The sequence below is a fragment of the Rutidosis leptorrhynchoides genome, chromosome 5 (genome assembly GCF_046630445.1).
Source record: "Rutidosis leptorrhynchoides isolate AG116_Rl617_1_P2 chromosome 5, CSIRO_AGI_Rlap_v1, whole genome shotgun sequence".
NCBI lineage: Eukaryota > Viridiplantae > Streptophyta > Magnoliopsida > Asterales > Asteraceae > Rutidosis > Rutidosis leptorrhynchoides.
The window spans coordinates 33317131-33332861 of NC_092337.1; the positions used below are offsets into that span (position 1 = coordinate 33317131).

Sequence of the window (15731 nt, forward strand, 5' to 3'; positions counted from 1 at the left end):
TGTTATACACTATGACCTGACCTAGCTTGATAGACATTTATTGACCAACATATGTTCTCTAGGTTAAGATCTACGGTTATTTGATATTTCGAGTTTCGGTCACGTTTTGGTGAACAACTTTATGTGCTGCTAAGGTGAGTTTCATATGATCCCTTTTACTCAATATATTTTTGGGCTGAGAATACATGCGACTGTTTATAAATACTGAAAATACTAGATTTATATGCGTGAGTTTCATATGATCCCTTTTACCCTTTACATTTTTGGGCTGAGAATACATGCAAATGCTTTAATAACTGTTTTACAATAATTATAAAGTGTGAGTTTCATATGATCCCTTTTACCCTTTACATTTTTGGGCTGAGAATACATGCAAATGCTTTAATAACTGTTTTACAATAATTATAAAGTGTGAGTTTCATTTGCTCCCTTTTTAATTGCTTTTGCAATATATATTTTTGGGCTGAGAATACATGCACTTTATTTTAAACGCAATGGATACAAGTACATACTAAATTCTACACTGAGTTTGAACCGAAAATTCCTTAGCTTTGGTAACTAGTAACTACCAGTTATAAGAACTGGTGGGCGCGAGTAGTAGTATATGGATCCATAGGGCTTGATATCCCCGTCCGAGCTAGAGCGCTAGCCTTTTAACGGATGTATGCTATTTGAGAAGCGTACACGTTGGTTTGCGTGTACTATTAAGATGATTATACAAAGGGTACAAATTATATATACGTTAAGTTTAGTTACCAGGGTGCTCAATCTTGTAGAATATTTTGATAAACGTTTCTGGATGAAACAACTGAAATCTTGTGATCCACCTTTATACACAGATTATGCGAAACATTAAAACTATGAACTCACCAACCTTTGTGTTGACACTTGTTAGCATGTTTATTCTCAGGTTTCCTAGAAGTCTTCCGCTGTTGCTTATATGTTAGACAAGCTATGTGCATGGAGTCTTACATGACATACTTTTCAAGGAAACGTTGCATTCACCAAATTATCACCATGTATCTTATTTTGACTGCATTGTCAACGGAAGTACTATTGTAAACTATTATTTACGGTGATTGTCTATATGTAGAAATCATCAGATGTCGAAAACCTTTGATTTAAATATTCATTTATGGTGTGCCTTTTCAAAAGAATGCAATGTTTACAAAACGTATCATATAGAGGTCAAATACCTCGCAATGAAATCAATGAATGACGTATTATCCATATGGATTTGGAGCGATCGTCACATTCTCTTTCGACTTTGACTTTGATTTTGAGGCTGTTTTTTTAACCCTCTGAGAAGTAGATTCACCGGTTAGGTCATAAGAAGCGCTACATGTTGTTCGGTTATGACCTGCTTGCTTGCAACGAGTACATGTTCTTACTCTCTTTTCAGTTTCTTCACCTTGAGATGGAATTCGATCTGTACTTTTTGGGCGTCCAGGTGCTCTTTTCTTTTGAATTGGGGGGTTTACGATTTTCAAGATCTTGGGCCCTGGATCCGACCATTCGGATCGATGGGGCAAAGGAAGGATGTGTTCGGAATATGTATTTATATAAGTTTGAGACAAGAACCAATGTGATACATAACATGTAACAACTTCCACTCCGAAGAGTCGTGTTGCTGCCAATACATGTCCGCAAGGTATGCCTGATAATTGCCATTGCCCACATGTACATGTTCTATCTTCTAGATTAACGAGGCCGTTTTTCCTTCCATCACGCACCTCTATTAGATTGTTTGTCGATGGAAATGCTTACCATCTTTTTGATTTGTTCGTCCTCTTACCTAATTTACGTTCAACATATGGAGTAACCGTTGAAGTAAGACTAACTGCTTTGTTGTGATGTTTGAAAAACCAATCCTGTATAGAAGCGCGAAAAAATTCCAATAACATGCAAACTGGTAGTTTGCGAGCATGTTTGGATAGAGCGGTAATAGACTCTACACTGTTGCTAGTAAGGTATGCATACCTAACATGATCAGCATGACTTCTGGACCATTTGTTGAAACCAACGTCATTTAGATACTTGTGAGACGCTTTTAATCTTCGTTGAAATACACTAACATGATCTTGAAAATCTGACAAACGATAAGCCTTAACCATTTTCCAATAGTGCCATTCAAAATATTTGAATTTGTTGGACATCGTTTTTATGTTCATGAATAGATGACGTGCGCAAAAAGAGTGAAAGGCTTCAGGAAACACATTTGAAATACCATGTGCTATTGAAGGAGCACGATCAAAGATAAAGGTAATCTCTGACATACGATTACTCATACCACAACTCTCTAAATGATCTCTTAGATTGCCAAAAAACCATGACCAAACCTCGTTTGTCTCGCCTTCACCAATTCCATAAGCCAATGGCAAAATTCCGTTATTGGCATCCATTGCAACAGCAACTAAATTTGTACCCAAGTATCCAGCTTTTAAACGTGCACCATCAACGATGATAATAGGGCGAACATTTTGGACAAATGATCGAATCTGCACGCAAACAAATCAAATGAGATTGCTATTAGTTTAAGATAAAACAATTTTAGGATGAGTCATACTTACAACTGCGCCAAAAGACATGTAACACATCACGAATCTATTTTCATTGTCAGTCACCACATTTGTCATGCTTCCTGGGTTATGAATCTTAATGTTATGAAGATAAATGGGAAGCATTCGGAACGAGTCATCCATACTGCCACGGAGCATCTCTATTGCATGACACTTGGCTCTCCATGCTTGATTGTAAGAAATGCTCACCCGAAAACGGTTGCCAACATCATCACGTATATCTTTTGGTTTATAGTCTTGATTTGCAGCTTTGAATGATTCCATCAGAATACTTCCTAGCACCTTTTTGGTTGCATGTTTATTATTTTCCATAATTTGGGTACGTGAGCATGTGTGTACGTCATGCAATTTCTTTACGATGAAGTTGTCAGTGTGGCGTATTTTGTATGCACTACATTTCCACTCACAATTTGGCAACATGCATTTAGCGGTGAATCGAGATTTGTCCGACTTTACAGGCTTAATTTGGAAGTTTTCTTCAAGACATTTTGTGTATAGATGGTTTACAAAATCATCCTAGTTTAAAAAAGTTTGTCGAACTTTAATCAAATCGGATACTCTATAACTGGTTGTTATTTGGCTCGTAGATTCAGTCTCTTGGTCATGCTCACTCAATAAAAGTGGCATATTCCAGAATACATCCTTTTTTTTTCTTCCTCTTATTCATCTTCATCTTGATCTTCTTTGTCATTTTCTTCCTCCGAAGCACTAGACGCGACAACTGATTCAAAAGGGTGATCTGTTTTTTTAATTTTACATACGTTCTCAACTCCATAGTTGAAGAAATCAAACTCTTCTGTGTTTGGAGGTGGTACTTCAGGTCGTGCTTCTTCCAAATTGGGTGTCTGAAGGTTTGTTTGGGCCTCGTTTGTTGGTAGGTTTTGTTGGACATCGTGTGTTGGTAGGTTTTGATGGACATTGTGTATCGGTAGGATTTGCAATGACTGTAAGTTTTCTGGGAGTTGATGCATTGTAACTTTGTCGACAATGTAAATATTAATAGGAGCATTTGATATTGCATGTTGTAGAAAATCACGAAAGTCTTCATAACCATCAGTAATATTAAAAACAAGATTATCGACAACATATCTCATTGAAACAGGAGCATTAGGTGGCAAATTAATTTTTCTAAGAACATTTTTTAACAATATTCTTCGAGTAATTGGTTTTTGGGGAGCAACTGGGAGTTTTAATCGTGTTCTAAAACAATCTAGAGGCAAATACATAGGTAAGTTATTAATAAATTGAAAAGAACCACCACAACATATATGAATAACAAATGTTTCATTATCACTAAAACTCATTATTTAAAACAACTAGAGAAAAATGGTGGAAAGTTACCTTAATGACGCTTGAAATTATATGATTTATGTGGAAATGAAGTGAAAATGGAGCTGGTAATATGTAGTTCCAGGTATAATAACAAAGAAAGAAATAAAAAGTTATCCGTAATAGTACAAAAATCGTACAAAATCTTATCCACGAAATCATGGAAATATTATCGGGATAAGACGCAAGACGCAAAGAAGCAAGTCGCAAGACGCAATACGCAAGTCTGTTTGTTGCGTTTGGCAATAACGCAAGGTCGCAAGGTCGCAAGGTCGCAAGGAGTCTTGCGCCTTGCGAGGGCAAATTGTCAAACTTTTTTTTTTAGGGCTGTCAGTCAACAAGCTTCAAAAAAATGAGTATTTTGGTGATAAGCCGATGTGTGTGTGTATATATATATATATATATATATATATATATATATATATATATATATATATATATATATATAACTATTTTTTGAGTTTTGTAGTACTTGTCGAGGACTTTAAAACAAACTAAGGTGTGTCCAAAAACGAATAAAAGGTTAATGAGATGTCGCGTCTTAAAGTTGTTTGTTTGGTGCAAAATTTGATAGAAGTGAGAGTTGATCCCACATCGCCCCAAAAAAGAAATTGTGTGTGATATATAGGGTTTTGACTCCAGGTTATTTTAAGAGCTTGTGTGTAGTTTACTCGATTGCCTATGCGTGGGGTGGTGCAAACTATGTTTTTTGGATTTGATATCTCTGCTCAAATCAACTTTATTTGGTGCATTACCAACAAGCCCTAGAGATTTGATTGAGAACATGACCATGACGGATTCGATGCACAAAACATATTTTTTGGTGAATTACCGACGAGGCCTAGAGTTTTGATTGAGAACATGACCATGCACCACCATAACTAGAAGCTAGACTGATGATTGGCCATCATCATCGGCAACACTGGCTTCTTCCAACCCAGCCTACACAAAGAGTGATCAAGCAAAGAGACGCGCGAAACAGTCACTTACATATTGCGATCGGATTTACATCCGAATTAAAATTAACACTATTAATATGCCATTGATTGATTGGACTACAATGTTATTACAGAGTATAATGACTATATGTGTACACATATACATTGCCTACGTGGTAACAATTTAGCTAGCTAATACAGTAGTATATATATATATCCTAATAATATCCATATAGAATTAAGAAGATCAAAACTATCACTTTTGAGATAATAAAGGTGCAGTGGTATATTAAAGATAAACTTTTTCTTTCAAGAAACACATAGGGTCATTAGCTATGTACAAAACTTTTACCTAATTAACACTCATTTTAAATTAACATCCTAGCAATTCTTTTGATGCAGTTTTAGTAGAATTTGAGATACGATGTTGGGGTTCCATGTGTGGATGCCATTCTTACGTTAAACATTCAGAAAACATACCACTTGTTCTTTATTATTTATCTTAGGACTTTGATGTTATCAAGATATATTGACATCATAAGTCTCATCTTGACCCATAAAACTCTCAAATTAAGGTCCTTAAACTCATGTTTATTCTGGAGAAAATCATTTTTATATGAAGATATTGTGATCTGTTTCATACTACTACCTACCTTGAAATATTGGATTGATGTGTTTCATGATGAATAACGTGAATCCCAATTTCAGATCGTATTTGATTACAAACACAAAATTCCCAATTACATGGATAAAATATCGAACCAAGACTGATTCTCTTCATATCTTTCCTCGATTATTTTTTTTTTTTTTTTTTTTTTTTTTTTTTTGAAAGGCAATGTTAGTGGTTAGAGTTAATTCACGAAAATCCCCCCCCCCCCCCCCCGAGACTCGAACCCTTGGTCTCCTCGAACACCATGTTAACATGGTGACCAATGAGGCAAAGCCCCATTGGCAATCTTTCCTCGATTATGATCAAACACTCACTATCTTTTGTAAGTTTAATGTAAAAAAAGTGTTTACCATTGATCAATTTGTCCATCCTATTAATTAATCTGTCTGAAAGATGGAGCTCTAGATTGACCCTGAGGTCTTCTCCCATATCCATTCAGGATTCAAACCCTGTTCGCTTGCTCCTCGGGTTGGTTTAAGTATCAGGTTTCTGCAATGTGATTCGAGTTTCCTCACAAAAACGCGTGCGTGTGTGACAAATAAGAGTATTCGATGTCGAAAACTTGTTTACGAAAAAAAGAAAAAAGTGTTTGACAGTAGGCGTGATTAGAGAAAATTAATTACGGAGATGGTCTCGGTAGTACGAAGAATACACGGATAAGCTTAAACCTTATTTACGTGAATGATCATCGTAATTACATTACATTACACCTATATACTAAAAGGCGTGACAAAAAACGTCGTTTCAGTTATATCGGATTATCGTTTTGGGTTTGCGTTCACACTACAACCGGTCCCTCAACTTCGGCTTAACTTACCCCCCTCTAATTTACACATTTTCAGGAGTAGAAAGCGTAAATATATAATTTTATTAAAATAAAAGAAACTAATTCCACCCGAATTTTTAACGGGCCATATCTTCTCGCTCGGTGCGAGTTAAATTTTTCCGAGACTACCGTTCAACTTGAAAAAATCTGACGAACACAACGGGACTAACTACGCGTGAAATGGACATCGTTAAAAAAACACTAAATATTCCGGGCTATATTTCATATCGCTCGGTGCGAGTTAAATTTTTCCAAAATCATCGTTCAACTCGAAAAAATCTAACGAACACAACGGGACCAACTACGCACGAAACGGACATCGTTAAAAAAAACACTAAATATTTCGGGCCATATTTCATACATATACATACACGAACAACAAACAACTCAACCTATTAGATATATTATGTACCAAACAACATATATCCAAATTCGACCGCGCGTTGAATACAACCGCAGCAACGCGCGGTCGAATTTTTTTCTAGTTATCACCAATTACACGAGTGATCCTTCCATTAACAATTTTCGTATGCAATTTTATACAAGAGTAAATACTTGCTCATTCTCTTTGACCATTTTTTTTCCTGGAAAAAAAAAACTATGTAACAAACGGGTAAAACTTCATTCAAATAATGAAATCCCGTACAACACACAACAAAAGTTTCAGATTAAATTACTCTTATTTTATCATCTTCAACAAATTTTAACAAAAAAGTGATTTTAAGCTCCACAACATGTCAATATCTCGAATTCAACCACAATTTCGTTTCAAAAGCAATCATTACCTCATGAGTGTGTTCATCGGTTTGGTTTTCGATTTCTTTAATTTATTCAGTTCAGATTATTCATATTAGAAAATTTTGAATGCAAAAACGAAAATCGAATTCAATTTCAAAACTAAAACCCAAAAATAATATTTAAATTAAATTCAGTTTACGTTGACCCCCAAAAAACTCCAAAAGATCATAATTTAAACAAAATAACCATGACAAATCGCTTTTAAATTCAATATTTGATTTTAAAAAAATTTGTTTTTTTTTGTCTTTATATATTAATAATCTAATCTAATACGGAATATATTATTAATTGAATTCGGTTTTGATTACGATTTTTGATTAAACCGAATTCAAATAAGTAAAACCGAAATTGAATTCAAATTCAAAAACCGAACCGATAAACGAATTTCATAACTTATTTTTTTCGATTTTTATTAGATTCGGTTTTTGACTTGATCCGTTTGAAACCAAAATCAGTCAAAATGCTCCCTTTTCTCCTTTCTAAATTCCACTACCAATATTCTCGAATTTATCTTTTAAGTTTTTCATTTTGCACCCTCTTTTAACCGCATTTCTAGTGAGTCTTGTTGTAAAAGAGATGGAATTAATCAAGTGGGTTTCAGAAATTGAAATGTGTATCAAAGATTTAATCAACACTTACAGGTTCTGCAACACCTGTAGGCGGCTGAGACGTTTTTTGGCTGGCGGCGCCGGTGGTGGCGGCGGCTGACATTTCGATTTCTCCGTTAAATCTGCGCGTGTCTTTCTATCTAATTTGCTGCAAATACGAATGGTGGCCGCTATGTTCATCTCTCCGAATGTGGTCGCCGATTTCGGAGTTTCTTTTGCCGGATAATTACTCCGGTGGTGGTGGATTCATGCTTTGCACTTTCCTTCAGGTCTATATAATGTTAGAAATGCACTTCACTTTAGTGAACTTTTTGCTGATGTATCATTGGGGACTGGTGAGTGATCCGTACACCACCAAACATGCATTATGATGTTTTACCGTACATCATTGTAAATCATGTTTAGTGGTGTATGGCTAAATTAGTGGTGTACGGATCATCACCCATCATTTTCTTTAGTTGATTTATCATATAGATATTCTCTTATTTATTTATTTATTTATTGACAAAATAAAGACGGAGGAAGATACAATTGAATCGAACACATTCCAAGGGTTGGAAAGACCCTAAGGAAGGGTTAGTAAAAGAGAAATGGGAGTGAAACAGGTAAAATGACAAATTTATCCTCACATGTTGGTTATATTATTGGATTTAGCGAAGAAAATAACGGTAGTTAGTGATAGATCGAGACCATACACGTAACTAGCGAAAATCATGATGACCATCCACGGCAAAAGAAGTTTAATAGCATCCATATAGCTATTAGCTACGAGTTTTCAACTACTAGGTACTCTCAGCTGCCCACTAATTTTGCCAAACATATACTTCGTATATAATCTTGTGCATACACAAGGACCATACAGATAATTTTTTCTAATTAGGTGTTAAAATAAAAAGTATTTTCAGTCGATCTCTTTTTTTTTTTAACGGCGATTTTTTGGCATCAGTAGATCATTTATTTCAACGACTCTCATCATTTGCACGTATTACACACGTTCGGGCGGAAACCTGAACCCGATCGACGGTACCCGGAAACACATCCATTCGGGCAGTGTTACTGGGTAGAGGTCCGTGAACGAATCCGGTAAAACCTCCCTATAGGGTCAATATATACCACCATTATTGGTGTTCAATTTTTTTGAAGAAAATCATGTCATCCCTAAAGATCGAACTCATGACCTCTCCAATCCCATGACACAAAGTACATGGGAGTAACCACCTAAACTGTAAATTGCTTGAGTTAAAAGCTTCTTATCACTAATAGGATAAGATCCTAAATAGACAATGTACACCAAAAATTTATACTTAATAGTAAAATCTCTTTTGCACAAAAACATGCAGATTTCCTTCTCTTCCAAAATGTGCAGAGACACATTTATATCTACGGATTTGTAACATAAAAGAGTGTAATATATAACAGAATAAACAATCATAAAGACGGATACTTGGTGATTGACAATTGGGTCCAGATTTGATGCACTCACTATAACCAGGATCGAATCATGACCCGAAAATCAACATATACTGATCAAGATTGCTCTCTATTTTATAATCATTCAGTTCGTTTATCAAGCTACCATCCGTTTTCCATTTTCGTCGGGATGAGGAAACATTACATTGTTCTAGAAACATACATACATTGTTTCATTAAAGCTTCTTATATATATATATGCTCTGTCTACTCTAATCACATTGTCTTGCTACTATCAAATAATGAAATACAGAGCATAAAAAAAAGTGATCTGCTCCAACTGTTAATAGTTTTTGAAGATGGGATTAATAGATAGTAATATGTTCTATTTGTTCATCATACATCTTTTGCTTTCAAATTCAAATGTGTCTGCGTGGCAGGACACAATAACGTCCGTTAGTCCATTAAAAGACGGAAACACGATTGTTTCATCTACTGGGCTATTTGAAATGGGATTCTTCAGCCCCGGGAATTCGAAAAACAGATATATCGGCATATGGTACAAAAGAATACCAACAAAAAACGTCGTTTGGGTTGCAAATAGACAAACTCCTGTCTACGACAATTCAGGCGTGCTAAAATTAACGAATCCTGGTGTTCTTACCATTGTAAATGGTAACAACAACAATGTCATATGGTCTTCGAATGCTTCAATAAGTGTAACTAATCCAGTTGCACAACTTCTAGATTCAGGTAATCTTGTTGTAAGAGATAAAACTGACAATGTAAAATTCGTGTGGCAAAGTTTCGATTATCCTGGTGATACGTTGCTACCGGGAATGAAAATGGGAAAAGACTTGATTACGGGACACGAAAATTTCATAACGTCGTGGAAAAACGATAACGATCCGTCTATTGGTGATTATACCTTTAAATGTGATCTTCGCGGGTACCCACATCAAGTTGTTATAAAAACGCAAACGCTTTTATACCGAAGCGAACCATGGAACGGTATTGATTTTGGCGGGATTTCAATTTTACCGCAAAATGCTATTTATAAATTCGATATGGTTTTTGATGACAAACAAGTGCTTTATACTTATAAAATGATTAATTCGTCGATGATATCAAGGTTAACGATGAATCATTCGGGGATCGTGCAACGTTGGGTGTGGTCTGACCAAGTCAACGATTGGATACTTTACTTTTCGATCCCTGCAACCGACGGTTGTGATTTAGTATGCGGTGCGTATGGTACGTGTGCTACTAATAGTTTCCCGAAATGTGGGTGTTTGGATAAGTTTGTACCGAAGTATCAGAATGAATGGAATGGTGCAAATTGGTCTAAAGGGTGTGTAAGAAAGAAGCCTTTGGATTGTAAAACTGATGGGTTTATGAAGCGGGCTAACGTTAAACTGCCGGACCCACAGTATTCGTTGTTTTATAAGAACGTGACTCTTTTGCAGTGCGAGAAGTTATGTTTGAAGAATTGTTCGTGTATGGCGTATGCTAATATTTTGAAAAAAGGCGGGACCGGGTGTTTGCTTTGGACGGGTGATCTGGTTGATATTCAAGAAGCTCCGTCGTTTACTTCGGAGATGTATATCAGGGTAGCCTTCTCCGAATTTTAGGTACTTGTTTCAGTTTAGTCAATACTTGTAAAAAAAATTATTTTATTTTTCGATTTGATGGTGATAAAATGTGTTGCAGGTAAACGTAAGAAGAAGAAGAAAAGGAAACTGATTCCATTGATCGTGTCGTTAGTTATTGGGTTATCTGTAAGCATGGGCCTAGTGTTCGTTGTATGGACAAAGCTGAAGAAGAAGCCCACACAGGAGGAAGGTGAGTAGCTTCATCTTATACATATGGATGTATTAAAGGTGTCAATTTCAACCCATTTACTTATAACTTGATTGATCCATGTTTTCTAAGGGTAAAACGAATGAGTTGAAAGTTGCCTAAAGTTGTGCTTTCAATGCATAAGAACTCATTAATCATGTTTTTTAAGGGTACTATATATTTTTGGTATACCTGGGTTCAGAGGCGAAACCAGGAATTTTTTTCACTAGAGGCGAAATTTTTTTAAAAGCGTAATAATTTTTTTGGGCAAAATTTGGAGGTTTTGGCCTTTGGGGGCAAAATATGGAAACTTTTGAGCAAAAAAAAATCCACTAGGAGCAAAATGAAAAAATTCAAAATTTTTGCATTAAAAATTACAAATCCAGAGGAGACAGGTGGCCCCCTGCCCCTCAATAGTTTCACCTATGTCTGGGTTACAACCAGCTTTGCAGGCAGCCCGAGTCATTGCAGGTGAACCTCCGTGGCCAGCCATGATGGTTGTAATAATATTATTTTTGTAATCATATCTAGACTCATTTATAAAAGGAAAACAATTATGCTTGAGAGAAGGGGTTCTGGCTTTAAGCCAACCCTTAACCCGCCCATTTTGCCAGATCTAGTACAGACCAAAATAACATAAACTGGGTCATAGTGTAAAAAGCATTGATAATTCCTGAATTCCTGAATGTTTATTAATTGTAGAGGAACAGGTGGGAAACGACACTGACCAACTTTACACGAACAAAAGTCAAAAGGAAGATCTCGAGTTGCCATTATTTCATTTATCTGAAATAGCTAAAGCTACATATAACTTTTCGTTTAAGAATAAGCTTGGAGAAGGTGGTTATGGGCCAGTTTACAAGGTAACTTTTTCACTTTAAGATTTATGTTTGCAACTATAATCCCTTTGTTAAATCATCATAACAATAACAAGAACGTATATACGAAACAGGGTGTTCTGCAAGATGGAAAAGAAGTAGCAGTGAAACGGCTCTCAAAAACGTCGAATCAAGGCCTTGAAGAATTCAAAAATGAACTTATTTGCATATCAAAACTTCAACATAGGAATTTAGTGAGGCTTCTTGGATGCTGCCAAGGAGATGAGAAGATGTTAATCTATGAATACATGCCTAATAAAAGCCTCGATTACTTCATATTCGGTTTGCCACATTCGATTATTTCTATGAAATAAATTTTCCAAATTTGAATTCACTTAACCTTTCATTGATTTTGGTAGATGACAGCCGAAGAAAATTACTTGATTGGCCAGAGCGTTTTAACATTATCAATGGAATTGCTCGTGGGCTGCAGTATCTTCATGAAGATTCAAGACTGAGAATCATTCATAGAGACCTTAAAGCAAGCAATATTTTGCTGGATTTTGACATGAATCCAAAAATATCAGATTTCGGCATGGCAAGAAGCTTTATAGGCGATGAAACACAAGCAAATACAATGAAAGTAGTTGGAACTTAGTATGCACCTCATTGCCATTTCATAAGTCTTATTACTTGTTATATGCTCTTTCATTTTATCTATTTATTTATTTATATATGGATTTTCCTAACGAGAGCCCTTAGGTGCACAAAAGTGTTATACATATCAGTTATATGCTGACTTCAATGATGGTTATTGAAGTTATTGAAGTGTACAACACTTATGCACATTAATGACATCCTGTAGTTAGAGAAATAATTTATTTACAACGTTTGTTATCGATTTTCAGCGGTTACATGTCCCCAGAATATGCGGTAGACGGTATTTTCTCAGTAAAATCAGACGTGTTTAGTTTTGGCGTTTTGGTGATGGAGATTTTGAGTGGGAAGAAAAATAGAGGGTTTTTTCACCATGACCACCATCATAACCTTCTTGGACATGTAAGTATCAGAAAAGTTTATGGAAAATGCTAATGACACTCTTAGAGCTGTCGTAAGGTGCATAAAAAGCTTGAACAATTCAATAACTGCCACATTAAAATCAAACGTAACCACTGTGTACAAGTTTTTTTTATGAATCTTCACGATAGCCCCTAGGGCGGTCGTTAAGCAAATTCCAAATTTTATTATAAAGTTTGCTATAGAGATCGATATAATATTTGTTTTTTGAATTTTTGTAGGCATGGATACTATATCAAGAAGGTAGGTTAATGGAGCTAATTGACCCGAGTATAAGTGACTCGTGCCATTTGTTCGAGTTAATAAGATCAACCGAAGTAGCATTGCTATGCGTTCAAAGAAACCCGGAAGATAGACCAAGTATGTCATCGGTGGTGGTGATGCTGAGTAGCGATGGTGAATTGCCACAACCGAAACAACCAGGTTTCTTCTACACAGAGCATGTGGCTAGAGACGATACGTCATCAAGCACCCATCGACCTTGTTCTACTACTGCAATGACCATTACACTTGTTGATGGTCGGTAGATAACATGTTTAGACCTATGAGGTTAAGTTACCTTGTTATATGATGTCTTATTATGTAAGTAGTGCATAGGTAACATATCTTATGCATGTAATATAATGAGCCTAAGTTATAAATAATGTGGATGTTTCTTTTTTCTTTTTTCTTTTTTTTTTTCTTTTTTTTTCCCTTTTTGCAACTAAACCTTCGATGGTGCTGCTAACAGCGTCGCGAATTGAATTATCTCCTAATGCGTGTGTGGTTGACAATTGAGAGCATTCGAACTCGATATCGCCGTTCCTTACAAAAAAAAAAAAATTAGTTATCTTCATTCTTCAACCGAAGTGGATATTGGGTTGGATTTATTATAAAAGAAAACAGAAAGTGGGTTGAGAATCTTAACAAATGAGTTGGATTGGGTTGGATTTATTATAAAAGAAAACAGAAAGTGGGTTGAGAATCTTAACAAATGTAGGTTGGGTAGATTGGGCTGGAACAAGCCTGAAAACTGTAACCAATCTAATTTAGTTGATTGTAAGAATTTTAAATTAATTATGACGTTAAAAGCTCATTAACTCAGTTTCGAACTAACAATTATTTGAATACCTCTGATCAGAATTCTTGTCTGCTTGTATGATACGGAGTATATAACTAGTTCTGTTGTGAGAAATCATTTCTAAAAGTCAAATTTTTGGCTGCACAATTTTATAAGCCATTAAATGTACGGTTCATATTTGTAGTATAAATATGTGGGTTATGATGATGTAGTTTTTACACTATTTCTTAATACATATACTTCTTACATATACATTTACTCCATTGGTTTACTTGTTTTAATCAAGTAGTCTATAGTCAAGAACCAGACAACTAAAGGTAGTTATAAAACTCCTAAATTATAACACGTTATCAGCACGAAGTGCTCCGTATAATCAAAGTTTATCTAAGCAAGCACACGTCACTAATCTAGGTAAGAAATTGTTTAACTTTTATTAACTTCACTAACATTTATATTTATGTTATTTAAGTTATATATGATCGGTTATACCGCCTGAATTATATTTCTGTAATCTAACTTTTATTAACTTCACTAACATTTATATTTATGTTATTTAAGTTATATATAGTCGGTTATACCGCCTGAATTATATTTTCTGTAATCTAACTCTTATTAACTTCACTAACATTTATATTTATGTTATCTAACATTTATGATTACTTATGCAATTAATCATTATTTATTTCATGCATACTAATGTTTATTCTTAAATTTATTATTTATGCATAATATGTTTATTCTCTTAATCTTCGTATTTATACTAAATGTATTTATACTAAATATATTTTATAGTAATCATATTTATACTAACAAAAATCTTTTATTAAAATTATTTTAATACAACGGCAACATCACGATCGTTAACATTAATTAACGACGTTACAACGGCCATATATACATAATGGTTGTTAACGTCGATTGACGACGTTACAACGACTATATTTTTCAAATATAAATTAAACATCCCCGTTTTCACATTTTCACAAATCAATCTTCATTTTCTCAAATTACTACTCTCCAAATTTTTTTTTATTAAAAGATGATTAACTCAAGGATGATTTTTCCTACTGTATTGGTCATAATAGCTATCATCCTTGTTGCTTGTACACCACTAGATGAACCTATATTTTATCCTTCCCTTATGGTTTTATTATTTGTAATCATACCATTATTCCTTTGTTTGCTACTTATGAATCTAAACTAATTCTAATTTCATGTTGTTATTTGTCTATGGAAAAAAATTGATTATGATTATGATTATGATTTATGTTGTTCATCTTTCCGAAAATAGAAAATGTCAAACTTATCAAAGCTTGAGTTTGATGCCTTAGACGTATCGGGAACAAACTACACATCATGGGTTATGGACGTAGAAATAAATCTTGGATCATTGGGTATTCTAGAAACTTTAAAAGAAAACAATACTTGTTCCGATCAAGATAAATTAAAATCAATTGCTTTTATTCGCAAACATATTGATACCACCTTAAAACATATGTTTCTCACTATCAAAGATCCACATGTTTTATGAGAAAGTATCAAGAGTAGATTCGATAATCAAAAGGAATATTACTCCCAGCTGCGAGGGAAGAATGGAGAAATCTAAGGTTCCAAGATTTCAAAAAGGTAAGTGAATACAGCTCGGCCATGTTCAAGATCCGTTCAAAGCTTCAATTCTGTGGTCAAGAAATAAGTGATGCTGATATGATGGAGAAAACTTTCTCCACAATGCATTCTGCAAACATAACTGTGCAAGAAAATTTAAGATTGCAGAATTAT

At 34.8% G+C, this 15731-nt stretch overlaps 1 protein-coding gene across 1 annotated transcript; it reads left to right on the top strand.

Moving 5' to 3' along the window:
- The first annotated feature begins 9441 nt into the window (after positions 1-9441).
- LOC139850618 (G-type lectin S-receptor-like serine/threonine-protein kinase At4g27290) lies at positions 9442-13519 on the top strand. The gene is given in 6 exon segments (XM_071840172.1): positions 9442-11000; positions 11700-11860; positions 11950-12157; positions 12235-12472; positions 12724-12874; positions 13114-13519. Coding segments are annotated over 6 exon segments (2547 nt in total). The 5' UTR covers positions 9442-9517; the 3' UTR covers positions 13420-13519.
- The last annotated feature ends 2212 nt before the right edge of the window (positions 13520-15731 follow it).